This window comes from Lepeophtheirus salmonis, chromosome 9 (assembly GCF_016086655.4).
Source record: "Lepeophtheirus salmonis chromosome 9, UVic_Lsal_1.4, whole genome shotgun sequence".
NCBI lineage: Eukaryota > Metazoa > Arthropoda > Copepoda > Siphonostomatoida > Caligidae > Lepeophtheirus > Lepeophtheirus salmonis.
The window spans coordinates 15,772,641-15,791,617 of NC_052139.2; the positions used below are offsets into that span (position 1 = coordinate 15,772,641).

An 18,977-nucleotide genomic window follows, 5' to 3' on the forward strand; every position below is an offset into this window, starting at 1 on the left:
AGAGTCTTCTCTCTTCTCCAAGATGTTTTTGCAAAGCTTGGATGTATGTTTTGGGCCACTATCTTCCCTCCCAGTAATCTCTTTCCAGAAGGAACAGTTTGCGTCTTCAGGATAGAATAATAACCATTCTGAAAACAATTAACTGCCAATATATCATACATGCCAGAGAGAAACCTTACATATGAAACTCAGGCTGGCCAAAACAGCTGGATTTTTACAGACAAATAATAAAAAATATTTTACGGATTTGTTTATATCATTATAATTTTCATCAGATTAAAGTAAAAAATATCGATAAAGTCATAAACATTGATGGAAATGACGAAAAAGTATTTTTTTTTTTCCCAAGCTTTTTCTTGCCAGTCAATGAACTCGTTGTTCAAGATGAATCCTCATACAACATACGAATAGACACATAGATGTAGAAATCCTTGAAATAGGCATACCATTAATTTGTTTAGTTTTTTTTTTCTTGTTCATAATGTATTTAGAGCTAATTTTTTGAGGATGTATAATCATTTTAGAGTATATTTCCGACAGAATGCACATCATATGGGTAGTATAACTAAGTATAAATACGAACTGCTGGGGATTCAAGACGAAGAAAAGCTTTAATTAAAATTGAAATATCTATTTCATTAATACTTTTAATTAGTGGAAGATTTTTTTCTTTCTTGCGCTCTTATACGGTTCATAATTGCATTTATTTTCTATTCCTTCATTTAAAGCAGTGGTTCTTAACCAAGAAGGAAGATGCCTTTTTATTTATTGTAGAGGGTTGGGGTATGTTTAAAATCCTCTATTAGAAATTACTTTATATATGTATCAAATAATGAAAATTGTCTCATTAAAAATAGTCACTTAATTAATCCTATAAAAAAAGATCGAGGTGTTACTTTTGAAGAACACTTTAATGACAATATTATTTTATAATTATTGCAAAAGTTAACAAAAATTAACTATTTATAATAAGTCAAAAGAGGTATAAATTTCTATCTCTGACAGCAACAGCTGTATTTTACACAAAATATTTCAAATTTGGCAAAAAAAAAAAGTAGTCACGGACCATGGGAATGACTCTATTGATATTCTGAAATGGAGTAATTGAAGTAAAGGGTTTTAATCCGGAAATTCTGGACTGGTCTGGGACACTTATAAATTTATTGAACCGAACTCATTCGTTCCTTAACCCATTACAAGGAATATTTTTGTAGGATATTTGGAAAAAGTTTAGTGGTATAGTTTATGTATTTATGACTCAAATAAGATTTATAAAATACTAATAAATTTTAATGTAGTTTTTATAAATGGATTGCTGATGACGTCATGTGTATTTCCAAATTTTGAACATCAGTAGAATGAAGTCAAATGAAGTCTCATATATTGCGTACAATTCATAAACTTGGATGTGGGGGAAAAATGGTTCGTTGAGTGAGGCTGAAAAAAAAATTGTCCACGATTTGAAAACGATCAAATTTCGATCCTTGGTTTGCGACTGCATTTTTGATCGAAAAATAAGTTTTGAAATTAGTCTAAACCCTAATATAAAAAAATAACCGCTTATGTAAGTAATCAAATCATATCCAATATAATCTAATGAAAAGAAAAAAAGAATGAGTGGATCTTTATAAGTGGAGGAGGAATTATATTTAATGATAATTACTCTTGAAGTTGATTACATTTATGAAGAAGATCTTTAATTTTTTTCGGATTATTATCATTAATGTCCCTTCTTTTTTTATCTTTAATTTGAAAAAAGGTTGTTTGATCCAAATAAACTGAAACAAGTTTAAGGTGGAAAACATGGAGGTATAAAACTATTCTTATAGTTTTAAATTTATTTTATTTCCTCCATTCTTCAAAACATAATCTTACCTATAGTGATTATGGCCTATGAATGTATATAATATGTCCTCATATTTTTCCGTTTATCAAATTTCTCTCTCAACAAATTATTTAATTAGGACGATTCTACCCCAAAGGCAATATTATTCTTTAAAATCTCAAAATACATATTTTCAATGATGAAGTTTTTTAGGAGGGGATATGGTAAGCTCAAATCCTACGGGGGTTTTTCACTACGAGTCCATTATTATTTAAAAGCCTTAAATTCTCTTATTAGACATAATCTCTAGCCACCTTACAATTATCATATCAAGACAACGGGAGTCTGCTTGTTTGTTTGGATAAACAATTGAATTAAAGTCATTATCGTTTCACCTCTTGTCATATGCATACAAATCCTGTTTGTATTTATTTTCTTTGTACACAGCCTTGAAATTGCTGTATAAAATCATCTTATTGCACAAGAATTGATTCAAATTATTATTATTATTATTAGTGATGGATTTCTACCTGTGGGGGCTCAACAATGACTAAAGGTCAGCGAACGGTTAATCTTAATTATTCAATCCTACATAGTGTTGTGTTGATCCATTTTAGGACTACAGTCTCTGTCCAGTCCAGCCCTGCATATTAATCCTAAAAAGGATTCAGTTTGGTCCTTGATGACGTCACTCAACTATTTTTCTTTTTTCTAATCTGTTCTAGTACTGACAGTCCGAAGGACTCATATGACTTGTTATAAGACTGGACTAGACCGAATAAATACAGACTGATATAACACAACATACATATGTACTTATGTTTTGTATCGGTCTGACTCCATCTTACTAATTAAAGGAACATTAAAAGAATTGGTCCTCTAAAGAAGTTCGGTTAGGACGGATCACATAGAAAAGTTATATATTGATCGGTCTCATTAAAAAAAAAAAAGGTTTTCATAAGTCTCATTTAAAATTCCTGCAAATTGTGAAAATCGGTACAGTGGCATCATAGTCATTTTTAAAGTGATTTATGTGTGTACACTGTACAACTTAATAACTAGGACGGGGAGAAAATCCGTCCAACGAGTGAAATCGAACAGATTGATCCACGATTTGAAAAAATAAACATATATCTGAGATCATGGTCTCGACAGATATATCGATCTTCAAAAATTTCACTTAAGACCGAACCAGTCTCGGACCAAGTCGTAACACTAATATGTACATTTATAGAATGAATCGCTACCCATTGTATCCTACTAATAAGCTCTTAATTTTAATTGATGGTTGTGTTTTTTTTTACTTTTGGTACTTGGAATTTTCTTTAAAATATTTTAGGGCATTACATTGAAATGAAAAGGAATCAAAGAAGCTCTGGGACATTGATTTAATCTCATTTGAAATTCAAAAACTGTCTCGAAGTTGTCATATTTAAAATATATACTATATATTTTTTTTCCTCTACCAACTTATATAAAAATATACATTATTTGACGGCACTCATCTCTATTGCCTTCAACCATGTATGGTTTTATTAATACATATATCATAGTTGATAGATATGTTTAACCTTCAAATAGGAACATTTCTGTTCACATTAATTTATAATCTATATTTTTAATCAACTTTGGTTTGATTTCCTCCTCCCATCAATTTGGAATTATTATATGTATGAATCCATAATTTTTAATCTATATAGAATCAACTGCATTTTTGCCCTTTATTTTCAGAATATCTTTATAAAATACTAGTAAGATTGAAGGAAATACTTTAGATCTAATGCTTAAAATTAATTAATATTTTTTAATCTTGGCAAAAGGATGGATCTTACAAAATATTTTTTACTTCGTTTTTTAAGCGTATATCCTTCTTGTATCGGTATATCAAATAAAATAAGAAATCTTATTTGAGGGTTGAAATTAGTTGTTACAATCAAACAAAACAAAAAAACTTACTTCTCCTTTAATGACTACCTAAAAAATTTCTTTTGATTCCAAATGATATCAAAAAATTACTTTCATTTTGAAATGAGTAAACATCAAATCGTTTTTGTTTTTTTACATGAGAAAACGTTTTCTCTTTTTATTTCCTTTTTCATATTATATATAAATATTCAAAATTTAGAAAAAAAAGATAGAAAATTATTTCCATTATATTTACAATTAAAATCATCAGTATGCCTTAGGGGAATTTGAAAATGATTATAAAGTAGACATATCAAAATTGAAGAAATGACGATTACCATGTCTTTATATTGAGTTTGTTTTGACTTAAAAAGTGTAGTTGTCTCCTAATAGCTTCATACATAGGGGTTTCCGATCACTAACGTTACCTGGTCTATCCGTCAAAAAAAATATTGTTTACATTACTCAAGAAAAGGATAATTGTCTAACATATTTTATATATATTATTTTTATAAATATGCAGAGGTGTGTAAAACATGTCTTAGAAAGTGGGAGCGGTTTTTTTCTATTTGGCAATCTGAACAGGGTTTTTATTTTCTAAGGCTGCTATCATTATTATTTAATTCTTGAAGACAGAACATCAATGGATTTGAAGGATTTGCTCGGGATTTATAATTGAAGGTCCTTGTTGGGCTCGAAGTAGGATTGAGGATCGACATCGGAGTAATTCCGCCTATATGTTTTGAATATATCAGGAGTTGGGAGTATCACACTATATACATATGTATGTGCACCTCAACATTTCATAACACATTTTGGTCAATTATATACTTTATAGTCAAATTTATGGAGGAGTTGAGATAACCAAGTACAACGTCAATTTTAGGTTAAAACATCGTTTCCTTTATCACATTTAATGTGGGACCAATATTTTCTTTTAAATCAAATCTATCAATTTCTAATTATTCGATTGTGACGATGTATTTTTACAATTTTCGGCCCCCAAATTTTGTTAAACGAAATTATAGATAATGAGTTGGAGAAACTACAAATGTAATCCAGCTTTCATTTCGGGAAACATGATTCTACCTAGCATTTGTATCCATTGGACACAAGTGTACAATTTTTTTCTCTCAATCAATAGAGTTTCCTATTAACCTTCCTTATAATAAATCATTGTTTAATTTTCAATGACGTCAGATGTGAAGAGTATTTGTAACCTATAAAAAATTAATAACAATGGAATATTTTTTTGTTTATTGTCGATGTACACATTGGGCATTGCCCGGGGTTCATATAATAAATTACAATTATAGTAAAAAAAACCTTTTTATTCTATAAAATATGCATGACTAGTCCACAGTTTGAAATTTTATTACTTACTTATGACATAAAATAGAACTTGAATTATATTTACAAATCCATGATTTTGATTAGTTAATTTGACATAAATTTATTTAAAATAAACAAAAACCCGAAATTTCCCAATTATTAGTAAGTGATTTTTCTTTAAATAAAGTGAAATAGGTCCAGATTAATTTTTATTTATATACAAAATTTTATTAAGAGACCGGTTAGACCGAAGTTGCACCAAACCAGTTAAAATTATAACAGTTTCAGACCGTTTTAGGATTTCCAAATAGAAATCCAAAACTAGTTCCTACATAGAATGACTAAAAAAATGTTATCATTTGATGGCCAGTATTCTGTTTATAATGAAATATACTTTGATGATTGATGCAAGTAAAAACTTTTGAGTTCGATTTTTTGAGAATTTCCCACATTATATGCAATGTGGTTCAATATGTCCTTAAGTACATTAATTCTTCTCTTTATAAGAAAGGAGTATCGGTTGTAGTTTTTAATGTCCTTTTGAGTAGTGATACTCAATGAATGTTTTGAGTTTTGATTATAAATCAAATTCAAGTAAGGTCAAGTTTTTTGAAAAATACAACAGCTGAGTTCACAGATTTTCAAAAAAAATTGTCAACTGCTTTTGTAAAGACTTTTTTTTTTGGAATTCGAGTAGTATTTTAATCCAACACTAATATATAGATAATCTAATTTATTTCTTTCATTTTAAAAAATGACAAGTAGTACCTGCAAAAGGATTTTGGACTTTGAAAAAGACGAATATTACAAAGGAATTATGGGTACAAAATATGTAACTTTGATTTCATGATTCTGATTTTGTAGATCCATTATAAGTTATGTTCTTGGGACTTCTTTGGTATGTACAATTTGTACAAACATAAATATAGATGAAATAACTTATGACGGCTCCTATGAATGTATAATAGAGTGTTCATTAAATTTTGGATTTTTCTCTCTTAATGTTAGAAGAAACATGCTTAAAAAAGTTTCTTTCGATATAAAAGGAAGAAATATAAAGTATGATCCTTTTTCATCAATGGTTAAATGTTGTGCATGGCCCATTTTTGGAAAAAAAATAGTTCACATACCTTAAAAAATAGAAAATAAAAGCAAAAAAGAGTAATCAATAACTATTTTAGATTAATAAACAATCTTTCATAAGTTTTAATATAATTATCTTTAAAATGATTATTTCTCATAAAAAATGACAAATAAAATATTTTTGTACCTTTTTTATCCTTTATATATAAATAACAGAGGGGAATAGAAACAAAGAATGAAGGTAAAAGGTTTACGTAGAAAACAATAGAGGGAGAAGGGTGTAGAAAGAGACAGAGGTAAAAAAGAAGAGGAGGGGGTAGGGGAGAGAAGGAGAGAGATGTTGAAAGAGGAAGGGAAAATAGATTTAATGACGGTCAAAAACAGTCTCTTAATTACCTTGTAGGCCCCAAAAAATATAATATCAGCATACTTGACTATTTCATACGTCTACTTGCTAAATTTCAGACTAATCTGCTCAACCGTTTTGGATCTATTTGTGATAGCGCCAGACTTATATATTTATATATACTAAATATTTTTTGATAAAACGTTTTTGAAAGGGAAAAAAGTTCATATTTTTTATTAAATTAATTGTAAATTCAATGAACAAATAACATCAGATCATAAAAGTATGTATCTACTTTTCACTTTCAAATTAAAAAAACCCTCTGATGTAAACATATGTATTTGGTATCTATTTTAAGAGCTTTTCTTCGCCAGGGTTCTTGGTAGTTCATACTTATGATACTACACTTGCCCCACTTAAAAAAGAAAGACTAGGTACCTATAATAACGATAATGGCATAATAGTTATAATTTTAATGACAGAGCGGTAAACTTTCTTTAATTGTAATTTTCTCAGATAATAAAGCTATAGGTAGGTGCCTTTTATTCATAGATAGTCCTCATTCTATGTATATATTCCTTTGTCTCTCATCTTACTAAATGAAGTATAAGAATATTATATATTATTTTTAAAAGAAATATTCATTATAATAAATGACTTTAAGAAATTTATATACGTGTATAATATAATATCTAAGTAAGTACATGCATGAATCATGCGATTTCATTTTATCATACAGCGTGATACAATGAAATCGCATAGCCTAAAAAAATGGATATCTTAGTTTCATCTTCCTTTACTTTCTCACCACCTAAAAGATTAAACATGATTGTCAACACTGATGCATTCAACAAAATATTTACTCGGAAATAATTACATGGTTTATAATTGTAGGCCTATTGTATTGTACAACATATGTGCATAGAACATTATAATAAGTATCTATTTAATCTACAAATTTATATTTGCTTCCTTTTTGGGTTTGTAAATCTACTGATATGATAGTTCTTTTTTTTAATAACCCTGTACTTATTTGTTAAGCACAAAATTTAAAAGATTGTCATTTACATTTTTGTTTACCGACCGTTTCAAGAGCAGAATACGTTTTAATGGAGGTTTTAAAAAATATTGATAAAATTGATAGGAAATTCTAACAAATACTAAGTCTATTACAAATGTAGGATGAGTTTTGAAATGGCAAACACACGTTTTAATAAAGTTTGTGTATATTATGTGTAACTAATGTGAACATTGGGGGAAAGGGGGGGGGGGAGACAAAAAATGCAAAAAACTGGCGCTCATGTACTTTGTACATGAGCCCTAAGTAAGTCTTGGGTGATTTTTGGGGTTTTTGAGTTGCATTGTGAAGCTTAAAGGAGAGATAATTTAGTATTTGAAATTTAATTTTTCTTTTCCCAAAAATTTAATATTTCTAATTATTTTCAAAAATTTAATTTTCTGTGAATATCTATGGTTTTTTGAATTTTTTTCCAAAAAATTTGATATTTGAAAAAAAATTTCCAAGCCCCAAGCCTTCCCCCCTAAAAAAACAACATTTATAATTATAATCCTACGGACGCCCACCCGTCACCACCTTACTTCGACCTGAAGTTTGAGGATGAATGAACACAAAAAACAACTTCTACAAAAATCAAGGAACGGAGAAATATCTAATGTACGAGGTTCTTTCTATATAATATATATTAATAAAATATTTCAAAGACATTTTTTGATCAATTATAGGTTTTGTTTATTTTCAAATTTCTGGAATGAGTTATGACAACTAAGAATGTTAACTATAGTTTATAATGTTTGTTTGATTTATATGTAATCTAGATAATATTTTTGGAAAAATTATGCTAGTTAGTTTTTTTTTGTTGATGGACCACATTTAATCTATGGTAATATTTGAAAATATTCAAAGTCAAAATATATTTTATGGCGTAGGTCCAATAGTATACCTACTTTCTCAATATACTTAAAGTTTGTGCCATCGTCTCTTATTCTTTTAAACTTTTTAAAAGTGGTTCCAAATATACAGCGTTGTCACTGACGTCATATCCTACTGAATAGTATACTTAAAGCCACACAATTCTGAAGGCATAGTTAACTATGTATACTATTTTTTAATAATCAAAATAAAATTGACAAATTTCCAAAAACCTCCAGAAAACTTCCTCTTTAAAAACTTCAAATATAAAAAGACTTAAATGTTACATAGGACCAAAGGTTTTTTGTTATTAAATTTGGTCTTTGATGTCTCCATGACGATTGACTTCGGAAATGAGTGCGTCATATAAAAATTCTCTTAAGACAATGATTTTAAAAGTTATCATCAGTGGATAACATCTTTTTTGACAGTTTTCGCAAAGGAAATATTACATATTCTGATTAATTCTTTGCTATACTTTAAAATGTTATACTTTTTCTTCAACCGGGATTAGTGTATTTTATCAAATAAATACCTTAATAAATGCTATCGATTTTTCCCCTGTCAAGGCATAAAAAACATAAATGTCTTAAGGATAAAAAAACTATATAATGTGATATGTATAAATCTGTTAAAAGGAAAAAAGAAAATAACATAAGGATATGAGTAAAAAAAAGAAGGAACTTCAAAATGTAATACATGCTTACAACACAACCTAATATGAATTTAAGACTGAGAGAAATAATTTCTCTCTGTTAAGCTTTTAGTAAGAGAAAAATAAATAACACCCTGGAGATATTTATTGTTTGCTCTTAAATTCCGCCTTCTTCTCAAAATGTCACATATACATATATATATATATATATATATAGTCCATGTTTTCGTAAAAGCCTCTATAATAACGTAAATATATAATTATAATTTACCCTGATGTATGTAGGTACATATGATTCTGTAATGAGTCGATGTGTATTTTATGAAAAGTAAAATAGACTTTTATCTAGACGCAAAGTAAATAAATGTAATATCACTCAACCTATAATTATACTATATTATGACTTATATTGTAACCTATATTTAATGTTTTCAATATTTTTTTATAGCCGATTAAAAATGGAACTGGCAATGCTGAAGAAAAAAGGTGTAAGCTCAACATCAATATGGTCCCCAGATCCATCTCGTGCATGCGGAAGATGTAGATCAGAACTAGGACGTATTATGAATCGAGGTGCATACTGTAAATCATGCCGTGTTAAGGTCTGTAAGAATTGTCGAGAGTATGGAGTCAAAGGAACGGAATGGATATGCAATGTTTGCCACAAAAATATGTAAGCAAATTTTTATTTATTTTGTTCTTGTTATTTAAGTTTTAAGTGAGATAAAAATCCTTTGCAACAATACAATAAATTAAGTATAATATTTATATATGAGGTTGCGTGATCAATATTTTGTTATATGTTACGCTTAATATTTTCACTTTTCGATACGTACAAGCATTAATTTACATTAATTTATCAAATTTAGCGCATAAACGGGTAATAGTATATCTTTATTGAATCTGTAGATCCGAATAATCTCGGGGAGGGCGTTAGAGGTGAAAATATATTATATTAAAAAAGTAATCCATTTTTTATTAATATAAAGTTAGGAAGATTTCAAACAATATTATTTTTGAGATGATCTGATACAGCAAAAATCTCTATCATTAAAAACTTTTTAATGACAATGAAAAAGGCTATCATATCTGAAGACGGTGATGTTATTTTTTTTTTTTTTTGTATTCATAAAAGAAACACTCACTCAGTATCAGTTATCACATCCCTATTCTTAAAAGAACGGGTTTATTTTCTTCAATTGATTTGTTATTTTATTAAATTGTTAATACAAGATACTTTAATAAGGAAATGAAATAATTCTTTTTGTTGCATCTACATTATGCATTCTTCTTTGTAAAAATAGTGTAGGTGTAGATAAATTTTATAAATAGATAAAACATTGTGAATTTATAGCATACTGAATTTATTTTCTATTGAAATATTGAATTTGATGTACTAATTTAGTATCGTTAGAGAAGTACAGTATATCAACGGGTTTTTTTAATTAGACATCCTTCTTTTTACCTCCTGTCTGAGGGTTTTTTTAATCAATTTATGACGTTTGTAAGGATAAATCGATCCATAGAAATCGACTAAAAATTAACTATAGTAATAATATCCATGTACGTATCATACTTTTGTTCTTCGGGCTAAACTGACAAACAGGATAACCAATCGGTGTGAAATTTGGCAAGTGAATACTTGTCCGTGCTGTTGGTACTCTGCTCAAATAAAATTGCCAAATATCTTATATTGACAAAGTGATTCATTTTTTATGAATAAAAAACTGAGAATTTTTCAAGCAGCTCTTGTTTCATCCAATATTTAATTTGGGGCCTTTTATGTCCTTAGAATGGTCACAAAAGTTATAACTTATAAGGTTTATTTTGTTTTAACTTAAAATTTAAGCTTCTACATGAACTTTTAGAAATCCAAATAAGTTCATTTATATAAAAAAGGAAGATATAAAATATATTTTCTAAAAAAAAAATCAACACTATACTCTAGAAAAATTATTTAAAAAAATTAGTACCTTTACAAATGTTATCTTTTTTTTCCCATGATGTAGTTAAATTATTCAATAATTTCCTGTGAGATATAAACTTTTTTGTAGGTGCACAATATATAAAAAATTTACTGTTGAAAAACTTCTTCATTTTATTGAAGAATATGTCTGAATAAGTTTTCACAGCATACTTCTTGGAACATTAAAAGTTGAAGGTTTTTTTTTTTTTAATTTTTGATGTCAATGATAATGTTTCATACTTGTTTTTATACAACAAAAAATATGTTGAATTTGTAATGTATCTTTATAAAAACTATAAATTTTGATTTGGAGTCTGTACCTTAAAATGGGGTTTGATGATTAATTAATAAAGGGATATGTTCTAGAAATTTGATTAACTTTATTGCAAAGTCTAATATCCCTTAGATGTTGTTTTTTAAACAGTCGTATAATATGAGAATGATGATACTAAGTAAAAACAAGGATTTCTCAATGCCTGGGAAATTGCTCTTCAGTAAGATCCCTGGAAACCCATTTTTACATTCCTAAATTCCGAAAAATTCTGGTAGGAAATGGTAAATAATAAATACTGTAAAATTGAAGTTATTTACCTTATATTTTAAGATAATATTTCCAATACATTTATGAAAAATCTTAACGTGAAGTTATATTGAATATTTATTTGTTGGTTTGATATTAGGTGGTTTGTACTTTCGCATCATTTATTGTTATTATTTGCACTCTATCATAAGTGCATCTTCAATAATATTTGTTCAACTTATTATTGAATAATTTACATATAGATAGCTTATACTATGAAAAAATTAAATGAGATATTTCCTCGGAAATATTTTTTTCTCAATAAATAACGGAGTTGTATAAATCCCAGTAAAGCGGATCCTTGGAGACACCCCATTTTAAAAGTCAACAAACATAAAGTATTGGTTGTTGTTTTTTTTTCATTATTGTTATTGATTGGTTGAAATTGCTCTTTTACATATATAATCTCATGTGAAATTTGCATGTAACATTAAACACTCTTTATCATTATTTGTCTTTTACATTTTTTAAATAGTACTTGAAGCCTGTTAAATGGAATAAAATGTTCTTAATGAGTAGTAAAGCTCTTAAAAGATCCATTTAAAGTATTAATCGTTTAAACATTGCTAAAATCAACACATGTGAAATGTATTTGTTGGCATTATAAATATATCTTTCACTTTCGAATGACAAAGATCATTATCGATTACAAGGGAAACATGTTCACCATGTTTTTGCATGGCGATCCTTACATAATGTTAAGATCATCTTCTTTCTTAAACGAGCCTCTCCTTATTTAATTGTATATCTACTGCAAATACCTTATTTCTCCAATTATATGTACATATATTTTCTTCTTTGGATCTTGTGATGTACATTGTACATTATGATGATCAACCTTCTCTCATTTTAATCCCTAAATCATGAAACATCTTAAATTATGTCAATTTTGTAGAATTTCCTTCTTTGAACGTCATAAATTGTATATATATACATATTGTGTACAAGTTGCGATTTTTTAGAATTTATAACTACTTGTACAAGCAGATTGTAAATATTGCAACCATAAAATGAGATTCTACATTTTAAATATTAAATTTTATGATATATATATAGAATTTTTAGTACTTATGAAAAGATGATGCAATAATTTGATTAGATGCTAATATATTAAACGAATAATACTGTATATATTTTGAATTTGACTATTCTCATTTTGAATTTGACTGTTTTCATTTTGAATTTCATTGTTTCCATTTTGAATTTGACTATTTCATTTTGAATTGGAAATGGTATAGTTTTGACAATATGTTTACTACTATAAATAATGACATTTCTGTCAAATGAATAAAATATTAAATAGTGTTTCTGGAAATTAAATATGCAGATATTATTAGATACCTTTTTTGATGTTCATTCACGGCTTTATCTTAATATTATCTTGTATTATTTTCTCAGAAAAGAGAAATTTATACAAAAACCTAAAATCAGTTATTAGCTGGGCAATTCACTTCAACTGATGGAGTTTGTGGTTCGGCTTTGGGAGCCAGGTCTCCTTGACTCTCAATTATATAAACATGACACTTTTAAGGCCCTTAGTGGACAAAAAATTTGTTACACAGCTAACTATATTTTGAGAAATATGAATCACGTAGTCTTTATTTCTCCACTTGGTTTATAGCTTAGCTTATTCATGTTTAAGTATAAAAATCGACTAATGTGGGCATTTAAGGTTAATGGGATAACGTTATCTATTCCTTATGCAAATTTTATGAGTATTTTTAAGTTAAAATATTTAATTGATCCTGCGACTATTTATATTATATGTAGTTGATTGTTTTCTTTTTAACAAATATCTACTACATTTTCAACGGAAATTCATGGATTCAACTTGTCATTGAAAAGATATAAGACATTTTGAAATAGACCGTATGTATTTTACTTCATTTGGTAATAAATATTGCAGGGTTTTTTTTTAATATAGGGAGGTTGTGATATCATCTCCATCTGAGGAAGTGGTTACTAATATTTATCTAATAATAAATTATAGGCCCTTGGGGGCGTTTTAAAAAACTGGGCCTTGTTTGTGGAGGTGGTGAATGAGATCATTGATGCATTTATTTCTACAAATTGCTTTGAAATTACTTGTTATTCATAAGCAATTATAGATTCATGCGTAGTCCTTAAAAATGTTATCACGCTTACGGAAGGGATTTGACTATTAATAAACAAAAATGAGACAGAGTCCGGTCACCCATTTTGTCTGAATCATGCTGCTTTCATCTTGTAATGAAATTATGTACATAAACAGAATATATGGATACTTTGTACATATTCCTTAAGCTCTACATTATCTTTGTAGTCTTGGGAATTAGGATTTTTTGTGCTATAAGTAAGAAGAAAAAGTAAATTTATGAGAATTATGACTTTCATTTCATTTTCCTTTGGTTCTTTGTCAAGAAATTGCCTTCATATATAAAAAAAAATGTTATTTCTCTCTTTAAACTTTTCCTTGGCCTTGGCAAAATAAAAAACTTATTATAATATCCACCTAAATGTAAATTGTGAAAGTTAATTTAGGATTAATAAACGAAAAATGAAGCTCATTCACTGGCGCTCAATAAGATTGAGTTAGATATAGCCTTGTGTTTGATTCGAGTATTACTCAAAAAAGCACCTTGGCTTTAGGTGAACACGAATATTAAAAAATTTCCATGCTTCGAATCATCCTAAGAGTTGCAAGAGTACAGAAGGTTCGCGTTTGGAACTGATTATGTCTGTAAGAACTCCGAGGTAGTGTCTTTTCGACAAAAAAAAATAATAATCAAACTAGCAACATTTAATTTATCATTAGTTAAATTGCTATTATCTCTAAAAAGGACAGTAAGTACTTGTGTTGGGTTTCGGTCTGGAAATCCTAGGCCAGTCTGAGACAGTTATTTTTTTTGTTGGGCCGAATTAGTTTGGTCTAACAAAAAAGCTCAGTCTGAACCGGGCCTATAGAAAAATTCGGTATAGATTGGTCCAAAGGAAAAGTTCGGTATAGATTGGTTCAAAGAAAAAGTTCGGTCAAGATCGGTCCAAAAGAAAAATTCGGACTCCGTCCCATAGAAATTGTTCTTAACCGATTCTATAGATAAATTGTTTTAACATGACATCATATGTATGTTAATTACAATGACGACATACGAAGTTTAAACAGAGAATGCTTGGATGAATGTTAATTCCGTAGTCTCGCATGGAATACGTGATTCGAACAACTCTTGGAGTGGATGATCATGTTAGAAGTATCTTCCTTTGATTCCGTCTATCTTCGTTTGGTCGTAACTCTTGGATAACATAGAAGTCCACTTAATAATAAAATAATAAAACAAACGAATGTTCGAGGAAACAGATTCTTATTACTTATACGACTTATTACGTATTACTCACCTGATTTGCTTCTATAATCGAATGAATAAATTTATAATATAAATTTATACAGTATATGTTCAAGAAAATATCGTGTACTTTTGATATTTTTTTTTTTTTGAAAAAATCACTTAAGACCTAACCAAAACGAAAATTAGTTGCCAAACCGAGTCTCAACACTAGTAAAAAGAAACATATGTCCCTTTCTTATTTACCCTTTGTTAGTGAACTGGGATTTTCTGTAACACAAATCTTATAAAATTGCTTTACATCTTATTAAAACAGATTTAATGACCGGAACTTTTTAGTATACTCCAGAAACGTCTTTTAGAATAAATGCTAGTTTTTTTTTTGTTTTGTTTTTTCAAAAGTATTTTCTTGGAAGTATTCGTAAATTTTGCAATTATTAATCAAGTTTTAATAAATTTGATTAATTTATTCGCTTTTAAGACGTTCTTTTGCTTGCTTGCTTTTTTTTTTTTTTTTTTTTTTTTTTTTTTTTTAATTTAAGGTAAACGCTTTGCTACTAATGTAATTTGAGCTGTAATTCTACATATCATATATTCAACCTCATCAAAGTATTGAGTATATTTTGTACCTAACATTTGTTAAAATTAATAAATAAATATTTTATGGAAGCTTTTATCAACAATGAAATTATAATATTTTCACTATAGTGATAACAGTTGATATTTTGTTGATACTCGAATCTAATATATATATATATTTTTAAATAATGTATTTTTTATCATTGTCTTAAATGCATGCAAGTATTTTACATATACCATAAGATATTCACGTATTTTAAAATAAATGAAATAGTTGAGAAAATATAACTAATTAAAGCACCCAGGTCAATAGCAGTGTAACAAATATGTTCACAAACGGAGAGTTATAAAGAGAGACCACTTTGCATATTACGTGAAAATGGTCAGAAACTCAAAAAAACTCGGAAATTGGTAGATTATTCTAATATGAACTCGACTCGACACAAAACTCAATAAATCTACAGAAATTGAAAATTTTGATTCGAATCCAACAATAATATTTATTAATTAAACCTTTTAAAATTAATTTTCCAATAACATTCATTCAAAGTGCTGCAATCACCTTTCTTATGAGTCCGTGAAAGTACAATTAATATTATCAAATAAATGAAGCAAGTCCTCTCTATGAGCCTTTTTTATTTGGAACATTAGGTACATGACCTGATACCTACTAATAATATAATTATGACTATTCTAGTGAAAATTGGATTGACGAGGTGTGATACATTTTGATGATTTGTATTTCCCAGTTGTGGTGGGTAGCAAATGAATCGTTAATTTCTTAGTTGATATAACAAAAAAAAATGTATATAAGATACTCGTATACATTTAGTACATATAATATTTGATGGATCAAAGTCATTAGGTCATTTGTGTTGTGTGGAGGAAGTGATAGACGATGAAATTTGTCAGTTAATGATCTTTTTATTTTACTTGTAAGTGTACAAAAGTATAAAATATAATATGACTTTGTGTTGTATAGTAAAAGCTATAATGATCTCAATTAAGGAAGAATGATTTGTATAACTAATATCATTAAAATAAATCATTTGGGTCGGCGCCGAAACCCCTACGTAAGATACACAATACCAAGGTGATAAAGTTGAAAAATTTCAGATACATTTTTACTCATACAGTGATAACAAAATACAGATTCATTTCGTGTATATCCTTGAATTCAATTTCATATTTTTCTTTTTTTCTTACTTTCTTTTTAGTAAAGGTTGCGTGATTCAATAAAGGTGACAACTGTATATTGAATTTTGATTACATGTAATATAGGTAGTTAAATAGGAGATGATTATGTAGGAGCCTAATGTAAGTCTGGGGCTCACTAAGACCGCAGTAGTTACGTGGAACTAAGGCAGGCCCTGAAATTAATCCATCATTTCATCTTATTGATAGATTTTTACGAAAACAATTATAGGCAGAAAATAAATTATTAAGTGAGATATTTAAATTTTTAAATATATAGTGCGACTTTTTTTTTGTCGTTTCGATCTTAAATAGATTTAGACTGCAATTTCAGAGCATAAACCAAAATTTAATCGTTTTTAAATCCTGGACCAATTTTTTCGCTCTCAGTCAATGAACCAATTGTCTCCCATATCCTTATTAATGAGTCATACAAATATGATTAATGTAATAGATGAACCTTCAGATGACGTTATTGTGGGTAAATGTTCACAATTTTAAAAAACAAAAACAATATGAAGACATCAACCATTTATCTATAAAATCAGTCTAGACGGAATTTTAAATGAGATCGATCCAGACATATTTTTTTCTAAGGCCTTTCCAGACCGAAATTCTTTAAATATCTTAGATGATATACATCAGGGGGCGCTATATACAATACACCTTGTATACACGTCCGATCCTATGTGAACACCCTAGGGATATTTTATTAATACGATAACATTATTTTTTCTCAGATCAAAATATGTTGGGATATACATCAGGGAGCACTATTTGTTCAGACATCCAGATAAACTTTACACCTTTCATAAAAAGATTTGTTAAAACTAGATTCTAGACTCAAACAACTAAATTGAGTTTTTAAAATAATTTGTGGAACACTGTTTTAGTATTGCAAAAATTAATATATTAATCCTATATTAAATACACACATTCAGCAGTCTTTTTAGTATTATTAGAAGTACATACATGGAACATCAATAACAACTTGATATGGTTTGTTGTCTTTTTTAATAGACTTTATCAACCAATTAAACAAATATTTATAAACTAGCTATTCGTTCCATACTTATTTTACACCCAATTAGATTTAAATTATACATATTTGTCAATTTAATAACTTCATTAAATTCATTATTGTTTTTCATCTCATTTGTATTTAAATCTGTAGAAACGTCTAAAGTTTAATGACGTAGACACAAACATATTAATGTAAATGAAAAATACAAATAGGTTTTGTGAATATATCATCAAATGTACCGCCAGGCGTAGCTCCCTTTGTTTGTATTGAAATAGTATGACGTGTGCTTCATTTTCCACCCGGCCTATTCATCATAACAACAAAACATACAGTACGGTATGAAACTGGTTTCTCTGTACCTTTTGTCTTGTAAAAAGTACATTTTCTAAAATATTACCTAATGTATATATATATTGTAGTGTACAAATTGCAATTTCTGGACATCTTGTGTAAGCAGATTGTACAAGTTGCACTTTCAATCAATCGCCTTAATTAATTTGATCTAATATTTTATTTAGATCATTTAAAGTTACTTATTTATTATATATTTACGAATGAACTTTATTGTCTGCATCACAATGTATAACTATGGATAAGTAATTCATAATTAAAAAAGTCAAAAATTATAGAAATAACATATAAACCTTCTAATGAAATATTCTATTATTGCATTATCCTCATTAAAAGTACTCTTTATTTTCCATATAAAAATCATGATTTCATATTTTCATTGTTTAACTTGCTTATTAAAGTTAAAATATCGCACGAACGTACAGTCAAATCTGGAGAAAGGAAACTGCTATATTTTAGATAAAAGATAGACTTTCGTATATCCCAATTATATTAAAAAACTACCATTTTTTTAATACTTATCTAAATAATCTAATATAACAAAATTTTAACTATTAAAATTTATTATTTATATAAATTATTCATTTTTTTTTTTTTTTTTTTTTTGCTTTCTTGTATTACCATTTAGGGGGGCGGTGAGAACTGATGAAATGCCATCTTATAATCTGTTCCTTTATACCAAATTCTTTCAGCCGACTCCACGCATGTAAAAACATGATTTTTTTGTCCAAATCGTTCCAAAAACATTTTTAAAATCTTTAATATTCCTTGATGTCTATCTATATTCATCGATTTTTATATTATATTAAATTTTAAAATCCTTAATTGAATAATTAATGATCGACATTCAATCATTTTATAGATTATTCAATTATATAGAAAATACA

General features: G+C 27.9%; 1 protein-coding gene across 10 annotated transcripts in view; it reads left to right on the forward strand.

Moving 5' to 3' along the window:
• The window catches only part of LOC121124185 (uncharacterized), a 385,250-nt gene that overhangs the window by 250,656 nt on the left and 115,617 nt on the right, over positions 1 to 18,977 (forward strand). For all 10 annotated transcript variants that reach the window (XM_071891046.1, XM_071891051.1, XM_071891050.1 and 7 more), the window contains one exon: positions 9,525 to 9,749. In XM_071891046.1, the coding sequence (XP_071747147.1) occupies positions 9,525 to 9,749 (225 nt within the window). The remainder of the gene's footprint in view (positions 1 to 9,524; positions 9,750 to 18,977) is intronic.